General features: G+C 36.5%; 1 protein-coding gene across 7 annotated transcripts in view; it reads right to left on the minus strand.

Moving 5' to 3' along the window:
* C3H9orf85 (chromosome 3 C9orf85 homolog) overlaps window positions 1-15,864 on the minus strand; it is a 284,332-nt gene that overhangs the window by 172,382 nt on the left and 96,086 nt on the right. The window contains exons 3-4 of one of the 7 annotated variants that reach the window (XM_036893460.2): window positions 9,712-9,825; window positions 8,684-9,256 (exon numbers count right to left, since the gene is read on the minus strand). The exons of 4 other annotated variants lie outside the window; for them this stretch is intronic. In XM_036893460.2, coding sequence (XP_036749355.2) covers window positions 9,103-9,256; window positions 9,712-9,825 — 268 coding nt within the window. In that variant the 3' untranslated portion in view covers window positions 8,684-9,102. Of the gene's footprint in view, window positions 1-8,683; window positions 9,257-9,711; window positions 9,826-15,864 lie in introns of those variants that run through there. 2 more of the 7 variants (XM_057498583.1, XR_008996506.1) reach the window with 2 other exon arrangements.

Raw genomic sequence — 15,864 nt, forward strand, 5'->3', positions numbered from 1 at the left:
GTTTGGACTTACCCAGGGGAAAAAATCTTGGTGAACACCCTTATTAAGTAAAGACTCCAGAAAATACATGTGTAGGAATACAGACAACGCTTAAGAGACTGGAATAAGGAATCCTAGAAATAAGTGGGAAACTAAAATAGACCACCCCAATAAAGCCTAAACCCAAGTTTTGACAGGATCAAGGTGATTTGCAGTAATTTCTTTTTTAGAGGGAGCCTTTATAATAGATTATCTACAATGTCTAGCATACAATAAAAATTATTACATGTGCAAAGCAAGGGAAAGTGGCTTTTAGAGACAGTATGATGAACAAAAGCAAAAAAATGAACAAGGACTTCAAAATAACTATGATTATTAATGTCAAAGAAAATAAAGAAAAAGATGCACAAGGTAGAAAACATGGAAAATATCAACTGAGTTATAATCTATAAGAAAGAACCAAATGGACATTTTAGAACTGCAAAATTTAGTTTCTAAAATTACGAAGAGATGGGTTTAAAAGTAGACTGAACAACTTAATCCTATTTATCTATAAGACAGAATTAATGAATGCAATGAAAAGCCAATAGAAAAGATACAAACTGAAGCAAAGAAATGAAAAAAAAGAAAGAATTGAAGAAAGAAAGCAAAACATAAGAAAGACAAGGGATACAGTCAAAAAGGCCTAACACTGTTTAATTGAATGCTAGGCGGAGAGGAGAAAGTGGAAAAAGCAGGATTTGAAGAAATAATTGTCAACAACTTTCCAAGTCTTTTTAAGGACACTGCCCAACAGATTTGAGGAACTCAGAAAACTATGTAGCATAAATAAGAAATTCACACTTTAGAGATCATAATCAAATGGCTGAAAACCAAAGATAAAGAAAAAAACATCTCAAAAACAGGTTTTGCATTATCTGACCTTCCATTACCTCCCCGATGTATTTGTTAGAACTCTCTAACCTAATCACTCCCATTCCAGCTGTTCTTGGAACACAAAGGGCATTATCTTGCTTTAGAGGCTTTGCAATGGTTGTTCCTTCTGCCCGGAACATTCTTCCCAAATAAGTCTCTCTAGACACTTCAAAAACCACAGCCCACATTCCACCCACTTGTGCACCCTCACCTCTACCCCTGTCCAGGCCCTAAAACTCCTAGTCACAACACCGTGCCTTATTTTTTCCCATAGCACTTTTCACCTTGTAACATAGAATTTACTCATTATGTTTACTGCTAATTGTCTGTCTCCACCCACAGAACGGAACGGTTATCTCTGAAAGGATGGGGATCTTTGTTTTGTTCATTGTTGTACCTCAAGGCTATCTGGAGCATAGCCTTGCACATAGAGGTGCTCAATGATTACTTGTTAAATGAATGTCAGCTATTATTATGCTATTACCACTATTATTCCAAGCCTTTTTAGTCACCAAATAACTTGTTCATGCCATATCCTCCATGTAATATAGCTTCTTCACCTTTGGAAATGCTTTTGATGTGTGATAGAGTGGTACTGTACTACAGTAAAAAAAAAAAAAAAAAAAGCACAGATTCTGGAAAAAGCATGGATCAGTAACAAGATTCCATTCTGCAATATATGTGTATATATATATATATGTATGTATAAGTATTTATATACATATACATGTCTTCTTTTGCAGAATGTAGGCAAACAACCAAATTATATCTTCATTATTAATTACTAACTCATTTAATGATTTATAGATGTATGTATAGATGCATGGAAGCAATAATAGTATCAACTGTAATAGTGCACTTATAGGTTCTAAGTACTTTAAATATTAATGCATTTAATCCTTCAATCAACTACATGGAAATCAAGACACAGAAAGACTAACTAGTTTGCACCAAAACATACAGGTAGGAAGTGACAGAGCCAGTATGTACTGAGATCCATGCTGATTTCCAAAAATATAAGAATTTTTAGATTAGAAAGGACAGTTTCTAAAGAAATACAAATGAAATAAATGTAGAAATTAGATTTAAGTCAGTTGAAAAAACAAACCAAAACCTTCCTTAGCACTGAAGAATGAAATGCAGATATTAGTATATGTCACTAGGTGATGCTCTTTGTTAAATTTTTCTCCTATAAAGAAACCTGAGGAATTAAAACTCATTGAGATGGGAAACAACTTATGCTAGGTCTAATAACTTAGCTGCTGTTTTAACCACAAAATGTACATAGTCCAGAAAACAAATTCATATGCAATAAAATAAGCCACATAAATTTATGGAATATACATGTGAGCTTAGAATACTGAGACTTTCACATCATGAAAATGGTCTCTCTCTCCATTTATTTGAATGTTTTTCCCTTCACATCCCCATTTTCTTAAATGTCTTGGTGAGATTTTATATTTTTGTCAACAATTCTTATGTATTTAAAAAATGTATTCATGAGTACCATATGTTTTTATTGAAGTATCATTGATATACAATCTTATGGAGGTTTCACATGAACATTTTGGTTTCAACATTCACTCATATTATCAAGTCCTCCCCACTCCCCGCCAACCACCCCATTGCAGTCACTGTCTATCAGCTTAGTAAGATGCTATAGTCATTACTTGTCCTCTCCTTGTTGTTCTGCCTTCCCCGTGACCTACCTATATGGTAATTGTGAATTATAGTGCCCCTTGATACCCTTCTCCCTCCCTCCCAACCGACCATCCCCAATTCCTTCCCTTTGGTAACCACTAGCCCCTTCTTGGAGTCTGTGAGTCTGCTGCTATTTTGTTCCTTTAGTTTGGCTTTGTTTTTATACTCATAAATGAGTGAAATCATTTGGTACTTGTCTTTCTCCACCACATTTTATTTCACTGAGCATAATACCGTCTAGCTCCATCCATGTTGTTCCAAATGGTAGGATTTCTATTCTCTTTATGGCTGCACAATATTCCACTGTGTATATGGACCACCTCTTCTTTATCTATTCATCTTTTGATGGACACTTAGGTTGCTTCCGTATCTTGGCTATTGTAAAGTGCTGCGATAAACATAGGGGTGCATATGTCTTTTTGAATCAGGGATCTTGCTTTCTAAGGGTAAATTTCTAGGAGTGGGATTACTGGGTCAAATGGTATTTCTATTTTTAGTTTTTTGAGGAACCTCCATATTGCTTTCTACAATGGTTGAACTAATTTACATTCCCACTGAATGCCATATTTTTGATGCCAGTGAAATGTTATGTCTTTACTTTTTTATGCTGAAATATTTTAAAGTAAATTGACATTATACCCCTAAATGTTTCAGTATGTGCTTTTTTTTTCTACTGAATTATAGTTGATATACAATCTTATATTGGTTTTAAGTATACAACACAGTGATTCAACAGTTGCCCATGTTATTAAATCCTCACCCCCATTAGTGCACTTACTGTCTGCTAACACAGGAAGATGTTACAGAAACATTGGCTATATTCTCCATGCAGCACTTCATCCCTGAACCAAATTACATGATTGAAAGTTTTTGTGCCCCTTTACCACCCTTTCCCTCCTCACCCCCTCCCTCATGGTAACCACCAGTCACTTCCTTTTCGAAGTCTCTACAGCTCTTTTGTTCATTTTGTTTTGTTTTGTTTTTAGATTCTACAAATAAGTGACATTATAAGGTATACATCTTTCTCTCCCTGGCTTATTTCACTTAGCATAGCACCCTCTAGGTCCAATGATGTTGCAAATGGCAGGATTTTTTAATTTTTTATGTCTGAATAATATTCCATTGTAAATATGTAACACATCTTCTTCATCCATTCATTTATTGATGGAAACTTTGGTTGCTTCCCTATCTTGGCTGCTATAAATAGTGCAGCAATAAACATAGGGGTGTATATTATCCTTTTGAATCAGGGATTTTGTTTTCTCTGCATAAATTCCTAGAAGTGGAATTACTGGGTAGAATGTTATTTCTATATTTAGGGTTTTTAACATTTTTTTATTCAAGTATCATTGATATACAGTCTTATATTAGTTTTAAGTATACAACACTGTGGTCAACAGTTATCCATATTATTAAATCCTCATCCCTACTAGTACAATTATTATCTGTCAATGTAGGAAGATTTTATAGAATCCTTGATTATATTCTCCATGTTGTATGACCATCACCATGACCAATTTCAGTTACTTTGTTGAATAAATATGGTTAGAGTAGACATCCTTGTCTTGTTCCTGATCATAGAAAAAAAGCTTTTAGCTTTTCACCACTGAGTGTGATGCTAGCTGTGGTTTTATCCTATATGGCCTTTATTATGTTGAGGTATGTTCCCTCTGTACCCCTCTTTTTTGTTTTTATCATGAATGGATGTTGAATTCTCTCAAAAGCTTTTTTGTATCTATTGAGATGACCATGTAGTTTTTATCCTTCTTTTTATTAATATGGCCTATCACATTGATTGATTTACAAATATTCTACCATCCTTGCATCCCTATAATAGATTCCACTCTCTTGTGATGGATGATCCATTCAGTGTATTTTTGAATTCCGTTTGCTAATATTTTGTTGAGGATTTTTGTATCTATGTTCATCAGGGATATTGGTCTATAATTTTCTTTTTTTGTGGTGTCTGTCTGGTTTTGGTATTTGAGTGATGCTGGCCTCACAGAATGAGTTTGGAAGTGTTCCCTCCTCTTTTACTTTTTGGAATACTTTGAGAAGGATGGGTATTAGCTCTTCTTTAAATGTTTGTTAGAATTCAGGTGTAAATCCAACTGTTCCTGGAATTTTGTTTGTTGTGAATTTTCTGATTACCAATTCAATTTTGTTTTTGGTAATTGGTATGCTCAGATTTTCTGCTTCTTCCTGGGACATTCTAGGAGTGTTGTACTTTTCTAGGAATTTATTCATTTCTTCTAGGTTGACCAATTTATTGACATATAATTTCTTATAGAATTCTCTAGCAATTCTTTTCACTTCTGTGGTGTCAATTGTAACTTCTTTTTCATTTCTGACTTTGTGTCCTGTCATTTTTTGATAAATATCTGGCTAGGGGTTTGTCTATTTTGTTTATCTTCTCAAAGAATCAGCTCTTGGTTTCACTGCTTTTTTTGTATTGTTTTATTTTCTTATTTATTTCTGCTCTGATCTTTATTATGTCCCTCCTTCTACTAACTGAGTTTCTTTTGTTCTTCTTTTTAAATTTCTTTAGTTGTGCCTTTACACTGAGATTGTACTTGTTTCTTGAGGGAGGCCTTAACTGCTATGTACTTCCCTCTTAGAACTGCTTTTGTGAAATCCCAAAAATGTCGGACTGTTTCATTTTTGTTTTCATTCGTCTCCACATATTGCTTAATTTGCACTTTGATCTATTGATTATTGAGAAGCATGTTGTTTAGTGTCCATGTGTTTGTTATTTTTGTTTGTTTTCCTCATGTAATTTATTTCTAGTTTCATACCACTGTGATCTGAAAAGATGTTTGATGCAATTTCAACCTTTTTTAATTTGCTGAGGCTCTTTCTGTGACCTCATATGTGATTTATTATGGAGAATGTTCCAGGGGCACCTGAGAAAAATAAGTATCCTAGTGTTTTTTGGGTGAAATGTTCTTTGAATATCCATTAAGTCCATCTGATCTAGTATGTTGTTCAATGCCTCTGTTTCCTTATTTATTTTCTGGTTTTTGATCTGTCCAATGATTTAAGTGGTGTGTTAATGTCTCATAAAATGAATGAGTTGCAGTCTATTTCTCCCTTCAGTTTTATTAGTATTTATTTTATATATTTAGATGCTCTTACATTGGGTATATAGATATTTATTATTGTTATATCCTCCTGTTGGACTGATCCCTTTATCATTATGCAACGTCCTTGTCACTTGTTACTCTGTTTTGAAATCTATTTTGTCTCATACAAGCACTCCTACGCCTGCTCTTTTCTCCCTATTATTTGCATGAAATATCTTTTTCCATCCTTTCAATTTCAGTCTATGTATGCCTTTAGGTCTGAAATAAGTCTCCTGTAGGCAGCATACAGATGGATGCATTTACATTTAATGTAGTTATTGATAAATATGTAATTGCCATTTGGTTGTTTTCTGTTTGTTTTTGTAGTTCCTCTCTGATGCTCTCCTCCTCTTATACTCTTCTTTTATTTGATGGCTTTCTTTAGTGTTGTGATTAGATTTTTTCTTTAAATTTTTTGTGTATCAATTATATGCTTTAGGCTTGTGATTACCATAAGGCTCACAGACAGTGTCCTAACTATGTAACAATATATATACTATGTTGATGGTTTCTCTATTTCAAACAGTCTAAAAAACTTATTCTTCCTCATCCACACTTTATATATTAGATGTCATAATCTGCATTTTTTGTGTATACCTTGACTGATTTTGTGTTTAGTTGATTTAACTACCTTTCTTTTCAACTTCATACTTGCTTAGTAAGTAATTAGTCTACTATCTTTTCTGTGGGTTTATTTTCACTGGTGAAAATACTGAGGCTTAAATAAGAACATTTCTATCTATAGAAGTCCCTTTAACATATTCTGTAAGGCCAGTTGAGTGGTGGTGAATTATTTTAACCTTTGTTTATCTAGGAAACTTTTAATCACTTTCAATTCTGAATGATAATTTGGCTAGGTAGAGGACTCTTGATTGAAGTTCCTTCTGATTCAATACATGAAATATTTCATGCCACTCCCTTCTGACCTGTAAAGTTTCTGCTGAAAAATATGCTAATAACATGATGGGGCTTCCCTTATAGGTAATTTTCTGCCAGTCTCTAGCTGCTTACAATACCTTCTCTTTATCCTAAACCTTTGTCATTTTAATTACTATGTCTTGGTGTTGTCTTCCTGGGGTTCCTTTTGTTAGGGGCTCTCATAACTTCTGGGACCTGGGTATCTATTTCTTTCCCCAGATTGGGGAAGTTTTCAGGAATTATTTCTCAAAGAGACTTTCTACCCTTTTGTCTCTCTTGTCTCCTTCTGGTTCCCCTATTAAGTGAATATTGTTTCATTTGGAGTTGTCACACACCTCTCAGCATTGTCTCATTTCTAGAGATTTTTCCTCTTTTTCCCTAGTTTCATTGTCTTCCTATTCTCTAACTTCCATCTCATTGATTGTCTCTACTTGCAGCAATCTATTATTCATTCCCTCTGTTACATTTTTTCATTTCAGTTACTGTATTGTTTAGCTCTGAGTGGCTCTTTTTCAAATCTTCTTTTTGCTGACATTCTCCCTGAGATCATCAGTTATGTACTGTAGGTCAGTGAGCATACTTATTACTATTACTTTGAAATTTTTATCAAGAAGGTTGGTGATCTCTGTTTCATGTAGCCTTCTTTCTGGTGTCTTATCCTGCTCTTTTCTTTGGAGCAATCTTCTGCATCCTAATTTTGTCTGGGTTTTTGTTTCCTCCTTTGTTTTATATCTGCTATATCTCCTGGTCTAGAAAGTAATGGCTTTATGACTAAGGCATCCTTTGGTATCAAGAATATCAAGACTCTCTGCTCATGAGTGCCTGGTTCTACTTTGTGGTGGAGCCTCAGTTGCTGTTGGTGGGCTGTGCTGGGTGGGGCCGCCTTTCTGCCTCTCTGCCAGAGTGGCTGATATCTGCCATCCAAGGACCTTTGTGAGCTGTGCAGCTGGGCTTCTGCTGGGATCACTGTGGGAGTGGGCCACCCTCAGCACTGCCATTGGGTTGAGGGAGAGGTGGGCACAGCAGTACACAGGGAACAGGAATGGAGCTGGGCCCAGCAAGGAGGAAGAAGTGTTTGGAGCCAACTCCCACAGGCACCTCCCCAGGTAGGCTGAGGGCTGGGAAAGTTGCAAAAGCCTCTCTCTGCTAGGCAGCAGTGTCTCCCTCCACCTGCCAGGCAGCAAAGGCTGACCATTGCTGGGCTGGGCAGGGAGTATGCAGGGAAGTGCCTTGGGGCTGCGGTACTAGTGAGCAGGATGGAGCATTCAGAGCTGTCTTCCACACGTGTCTGGCCAGTTGTGCTGAAGGAGGACTTGAGAAGTGCCCACTTGCCTTTTCTTCTGCGGAGAGAGCTCTGTCCAACCCCTTCTTCTCAGGCATCCTTCCAGCTGCTGGTAAATCATTCTAACTGCTGCCTCTGTGTTGGGTCTAAACGGGACTGATGGAGGCTGCCTGTCTTCTATGAGCAACAGGAGTCTCAACCTCCCAGAATACTCTGACAATCTCTGGTGTCCAGCTCCGTTAATCACCAAAGCCCAAAGAATGTGGACTCATGTTTCCAGAGCAGATCTCCAGGGTGAGGTGCGCAGAGTTCCTGTATGCTTACCCCTCCCCACTCTGTTCCTCTTCTTCCTGCCAGTAGGGTGGGATGGGGAAGGGCTTGACTCCTGATTGATTGCAGCTTTGCCACTTTACTCTTCTCTGTGACCTTCTTCACTAGATATAGATGGTCTGTTCTGCAGTCTTCAGGTCATTTTCAAGGTTAGTTGTATTTGTTGTAGTTGCTTCCTTGGTGTGTATGTGGGAGAAGGTTTCTGCGTTGCCTTCCTACTCCACCATCTTTTTGCAGCCCCTTCCTTGCACTTCTTAAATAAGACTATTACACTTCAACAAAATAATTCTTAAGTATCATTTTCTATTCAAAATCCAAGCAATCAATAAATGTTAAAAGGAACTAAAGCTTATTAGTAACTAAGGACATACAGGTTAATATATATGTAACACCAATGTATACCAATAAGCTGACATTTGTACTAAGAAACACACAATTCTCTCAAGAGTATGGTTTATAATAGAAAAAAACTTGAGATAACTCAAATGTCCCACAACATGAGAAGAAAATTGTGGTATGTAAATACAATGGAATAAAGCAAAACAATGTAAAATGAACAGATTAAAGCTCTTACAACATTATGGACCTCACAAATTTCATAATGAAATAAAGGAGAGATACAAAATCACATGCATAAATCTTTACATATAAAATTCAAAACTAATACCTACCACTTATTTTATAATCATTTAAATAACATACATCTTCTACATAGTCCATTTATAAATTTTTCCTATTTTCTACATATTTTTCCTATTTCCTCATTAGGAGTTTACAGGGTTTTATATACATAAACCTCAAAGTCAAAAGTTGTGCAGAATTTCATGTTTTCAATGGACTTTTAATATAAACATATTAATCCATTTGATTGTCATCTTCTGCATCATCTAAATCAATATCAAAGTCTAAGTCATCCTCACTTTCTTCTTCATTCCTTCTGCAACTTCTTTCTTGGTTAGAATATAGATTATTTTCAGTATTTTCTGTCTTTTCTGACTCATTATTAAATCTAAAAATGAAAAAAACTTCAGTTTATTTCTCAGGCTTTCATTATTTACTTTGTACAGATTAAAAAGATCTTCACACTACAATTCTTGATTAACAAGAACCAAAGGAAATAAGTATAGAGAAAAACAACTCATGTTGCAACCAACTATACCACTGTTGTCAACAAAATAGGCTCAAAGGAATTAATACACAATGTCCATTAAAGAAAAGTAGTTACATAATGAGTAATTCTTTCATAATGAGTAATGGATACGAACTTCATGGGTATTTTAATTTCCTAAAGATACAATTTCACTTCTATTGTAACAGAAAATTTTAACAAATAATTTACTTTTTTTCTATTAGTGTGATATACTGTAACTTAAGAGTCTCAGAACTACTGAATGTTTCCTTAAAGGAAAATTCATGTATCAGTTACTAAAAGAATAAAACCCAAACACAGAAAGAAATACTCACGGAATTACAATGTCTTCTTTTTTTCCACATTTTGCACAAACTTCAAGTTCACAAGCACATGATCTACACACTATATGATAAGAATCTTTCACTGTCTTTTGTAAACATTTAACACTAAAATTAGAAAAGAAAATACAGTATTAATTTTTACTAATTACCTAAGATTTATTTGATGAAATAAGGGAGTATAGCTAAATGTATAGTTGAAAAGCCTAAAAATCAAAACACCAAGATTTCAATCTCAAAGGTTTCTTACATCACTTCAGATTAATTATAAAGCATTTCTAGACAACAGCTTACACTGCAAAATAATAGTACTTGAGATTTACCTACTTCTTTAAGGTTTTTTAAAAATGTCATCCCACATAGTAAGAATTTTCTTCCTTTCCAGATTGATTGTCCTGTATCTGCCTAATTACTCTGGCTAGGACTTCCAATACTATGTTGAATACAAGTGGTAATAAGAATGGGTATCCTTGTCTTGTTCCTGATCACAAAGGAAAAAACTTTTGGCTTTTCACTGTTGAATATGATGTTAGCTATGGGCTTGTTACATCCAGCATTTACTATGCTAAGGTATGTTCCCCCTATACTCATATTGTTGAGATTATTTTTATCATAAATAGATGTTGAATTTTGTCAAATGCTTTTTCTGTAGTAATTGAGATATTCATATGAAATTTATCCTTCATTTTGATACTGTGGTGCATCACACTGATTTGTATGTTGAATTCTCCTTGCATTCCTGGAATGAATCCTGACTGATCATGGTGTATGATCTTTTTAATGTATGGCTGAATTTAGTTTTCCAATATTTTTAGAGAATTTTTGCATGTATGGTCATCAGGGCAATGTTATGTAATTTTTCTTGTGGCATCCTTGTCTGATTTTGGTACTGCAGTAATGCTGGACTCATAAAGTAAGTTTGGAAGTGTTCCCTCCTATATTTTGGAAGAATTTTAGTAGAACTGGTATTCATTCATTGATGTTCGACAGAGTTCAACAGTGAAGCTCTCTGGTATTGAACTTTTGTTTTATGGAAGGTTTATGATTATCAATTCAGTCTCCTTACTAGTAACACTTTTAGATTTTTTTATTTCTTCATGATTCTGTTGGTTGGTTGTTATGTTTATAGGACTTTGTCCATGTCTTCTAGATTGTCAAATATGTTGGCATACAGTTGTTTATAACAGTCTTTTATGATCCTCTGTATTTTTGTTATGAGTTTAAGTTCTCTTCTTCTTTCATTTCTGGTTTTATTTATGTAAATGTAAGTCCTCTGCTTTTTTCTCGGTGAATCTTACTGAAGATTTGTCCATTTTGCTTATCTTTTCAAATAACCAGCTCTTAGTTTCATTGATCTTTTCTACTGTCTTTTTAGTTTATTTTGTTTATTTCCATTCTGATCTTTGTTATTCCATCCTTCAGCCAATTTGGGGCTTTGTTTGTTCATCTTTTTCTATTTCCTTAGATACAAAGTTAGTATTTTTCTCATTTCTTGATGTAAGCACTTATTGCTGTGACCTTCCCTGTTAGAATTTATTTTCCTGCATCAAGTTTTGGTACATTGTATTTTCATTTTCATTTGTCTCAAGGTATTCGTTTACTTCTGTTTTGATCACATCTTTGACCCACTGTTATTCAGTAACATGTTGTTTATTCTCTAAAAGTTAGTGAATTTCCCAGTTTTCTTCCTGCGATTGATTTCTGATTTCAAATATTTTCGGTTTGGAAAGATGTTTAGTATGATTTCAATCTTCTTAAAATGTTAAGACTTGTTTTGTGGCCTAACATATGATCTATAGTGGCATATGTTTCATGGCCATTTGAAAAGAACATGTATTCTGTTGCTTTTGGATGGGATGTTCTGTAGGTATTTCTATCATATTATTAAAATGCCCATACTACCCAAAACAATTTACAGATTGAATGAAGTCTCTTATAAAAATTCTAATGGCATTTTACACAGAAATAGAACAACCCTAAAATTTGTATGGAACCACAGAAGACCCCTATAGCCAGACCAATCTTGAAAAAAAAAGAAGCTGGAGGCATCACACTCCCTTATTCCAATCTTATATTGCAAAGCTAAACAGTATGGTATTGGCATAAAAAACAGACACATAGAACAATGGAACAAAAAAGCAGCCCAGAAACAAACCCACACACACAAAGTTAGTTAATTTGCAACAGGGAAAGAACAGTCTCTTCAATAAACGTGTTGGGAAAACACACAGTCAATGAACTGGACACTATTTTACACCATACATGAAATTTAATCAAAGTGGATTAAAGGCTTGAATCCAACACCTGAAAAAATAAAAATCCCTGAAGAAAACATAGGCAGTAATAATCTCCTACGATTTTTTTGGATTTGACATGAAAACACTTCTAAATAACCTACAGGTCAAAGATGAAGCCACAAGGGAATTTAGAAAATATTTTGATTTAATGACAAGGAAAACACAGCATCAAAATTTGTGGGACCGAGCTAAAGAAAGTCTTGAGAAATGTAAAATACTGTTTATATTGAACAAGAAAAACTACCTAAACTTCTACCTTAAGAAAGCAGAAAAAGGAAAATAAGCTAAAGTAAAAGGAAAGGAAGGAAACAATATGGATCTGAATAGAAATCAATGAAACTGAAAGCAGAAAAACAAAGAAAATCAATAAAACCAAAAGCAGGTTCTTTGGAAAGATTAAGATAATTCATAAACACATAGAATGATCAAGATTTAAAAAGAAAGGTCAAAAATTACTATTATCAAGACAAAACTACAGACCAGTTTCTAACACAGATATAAAAATCTAGGAATTAAGCAGATGGGAGGGGGCGGAAGATGGAGGCGTGAGTAGAGCAGCGGAAATCTCCTCCCAAAACAACATATATCTATGAAAATATAACAAAGACAACCCTTCCTAGAATAAAGACCAGAGGACACAGGACAATATCCAGACCACATCCACACCTGAGAGAACCCAGCGCCTCGCGAAGGGGGTAAGATACAAGCCCCGGCCCCGCGGGAGCCGAGCGCCCCTCCCCCCAGCTCCCGGCGGGAGAAGAGTAGGCAGAGCGGGAGGGAGACGGAGCCCAGGGCTGCCGAACACGCAGCCCCAGCCATCCGGGCCAGAGTGCAGGGCCCTCGATACTGGGAAAACAGGGCAGCAAGAACAGTGAGCAGGCACTGGAGGCTGGGCGACAGAGGACATAAGAAAAGCGCGCGACCATTTTTTTTTTTTTTTTGCTTTTTTGCTGCTTTGTTTTGGCGAGCACATTTTGGAAGTCTTAAAGGGACAGGGACCCCAGTATTAGGGAAACAGGGCAGAAAGACCGGTGAGCAGAGGCCTGAGGCTGGCACCGGAGAATAAAGAAAAACGAACGACCACCTTTTTTTTTTTTTAATTAAAAATTTTTTTTTTTTTTAATTAAAAAAATTTTATTTCTTGTTTTTTTTTGTGGTCGTTTTGTTTTGGCGGGTGCTTTTTGGAAGTCTTAAAGGGGCAGGGCGGGCCACTTAATCCAGAGGTAGGGAATCCGGGATCTCTGGGCACCCTAACCCCTGGGCTGCAGGGAGCAGGGAGGCCCCTTACGGAGATAAATAGCCTCCCAGCAGCTCCTGCTCCAACGCGACTCCACCATTTTGGAGTAGCTGCCCGAGCCAGGCCACGCCCACAGCAACAGCGGAGATTAACTCCATAGCAGCCGGGCAGGAAGCAGAAACCCTGTCTGTGCGCAGCTGCGCAGCACAAGCCACTAGAGGCCGCTGTTCTCCCAGGAGAGGAGGGCCACAAACCAACAAGAAAGGAAGTCCTTCCAGCCGTCACTCGTCCCAGTTCTGCAGACTATTCCTATCACCATGAAAAGGCAAAGCTACAGGCAGACAAAGATCACAGAGACAACACCAGAGAAGGAGACAGACCTAACCAGTCTTCCTGACAAAGAATTCAAAATAAGAATCATAAACATGCTGACAGAGATGCAGAGAAATACGCAAGAAAAATGGGATGAAGTCCGGAAAGAGATCACAGATGCCAGAAAGGAGATCGCAGAAATGAAACAAACTCTGGAAGGGTTTATAAGCAGAATGGATAGAATGCAAGAGGCCATTGATGGAATTGAAATCAGAGAACAGGAACGCATGGAAGCTGACATAGAGAGAGACAAAAGGATCTCCAGGAATGAAACAGTATTAAGAGAACTGTGTGACCAATCTAAAAGGAGCAATATCCGTATTATAGGGGTCCCAGAAGAAGAAGAGAGAGGCAAAGAGATGGAAAGTATCTTAGAAGAAATAATTGCTGAAAACTTCCCCACACTGGGGGAGGAAGTAATCAAACAGACCACGGAAATACACAGAACCCCCAACAGAAAGGATCCAAGAAGGGCAACACCAAGACACATAATAATTAAAATGGCAAAGATCAAGGACAAGGAAAGAGTGTTAAAGGCAGCTAGAGAGAAAAAGGTCACCTATAAAGGGAAACCCATCAGGCTAACGTCAGATTTCTCAACAGAAACCCTACAGGCCAGAAGAGAATGGCATGATATATTTAATACAATGAAACAGAAGGGCCTTGAACCAAGGATACTGTATCCAGCACGACTATCATTCAAATATGACGGTGGGATTAAACAATTCCCAGACAAACAAAAGCTGAGGGAATTTGCTTTCCACAAACCACCTCTACAGAACATCTTACAGGGACTGCTCTAGATGGGGGCACTCCTAGAAAGAGCACAGCACAAAACACCCAACATATGAAGAATCGAGGAGGAGGAACAAGAAGGGAGAGAAGAAAAGAATCTCCAGACAGTGTATATAACAGCTCAATAAGCGAGCTAAGTTAGGCAGTAAGATACTAAAGAGGCTAACCTTGAACCTTTGGTAACCACGAATTTAAAGCCTGCAATGGCAATAAGTACATATCTTTCAATAGTCACCCTAAATGTTAATGGGTTGAAGGCACCAATCAAAAGACACAGAGTAACAGAATGGATAAAAAAGCAAGACCCATCTATATGCTGCTTACAAGAAACTCACCTCAAACCCAAAGACATGTACAGACTAAAAGTCAAGGGATGGAAAAACATATTTCAAGCAAACAACAGTGAGAAGAAAGCAGGGGTTGCAGTACTAATATCAGACAAAATAGACTTCAAAACAAAGAAAGTAACAAGAGATAAAGAAGGACACTACATAATGATAAAGGGCTCAGTCAAACAAGAGGATATAACCATTCTAAATATATATGCACCCAACACAGGAGCACCAGCATATGTGAAACAAATACTAACAGAACTAAAGGGGGATATAGACTGCAATGCATTCATTCTAGGAGACTTCAACACACCACTCACCCCAAAGGATAGATCCACTGGGCAGAAAATAAGTAAGGACACGGAAGCACTGAACAACACAGTAGAGCAGATGGACCTAATAGACATCTATAGAACTCTACATCCAAAAGCAGCGGGATATACATTCTTCTCAAGTGCACATGGAACATTCTCCAGAATAGACCACATACTAGGCCACAAAAAGAGCCTCAGAAAATTCCAAAAGATTGAAATCCTACCAACCAACTTTTCAGACCACAAAGGCATAAAACTAGAAATAAACTGTACAAAGAAAGCAAAGAGGCTCACAAACACATGGAGGCTTAACAACACGCTCCTAAATAATCAATGGATCAATGACCAAATCAAAATGGAGATCCAGCAATATATGGAAACAAATGACAACAACAACACTAAGCCCCAACTTCTGTGGGACACAGCAAAAGCAGTCTTAAGAGGAAAATATATAGCAATCCAAGCATATTTAAAAAAGGAAGAGCAATCCCAAATGAATGGTCTAATGTCACAATTATCGAAATTGGAAAAAGAAGAACAGATGAGGCCTAAGGTCAGCAGAAGGAGGGACATAATAAAGATCAGAGAAGAAATAAATAAAATTGAGAAGAATAAAACAATAGCAAAAATCAATGAAACCAAGAGCTGGTTCTTCGAGAAAATAAACAAAATAGATAAGCCTCTAGCCAGACTTATTAAGAAGAAAAGAGAGTCAACACAAATCAACAGTATCAGAAACGAGAAAGGAAAAATCACGACGGACCCCACGGAAATGCAAAGAATTATTGGAGAATACTATG

Source organism: Manis pentadactyla, chromosome 3 (assembly GCF_030020395.1).
Source record: "Manis pentadactyla isolate mManPen7 chromosome 3, mManPen7.hap1, whole genome shotgun sequence".
NCBI classification, from domain to species: Eukaryota; Metazoa; Chordata; class Mammalia; order Pholidota; family Manidae; genus Manis; species Manis pentadactyla.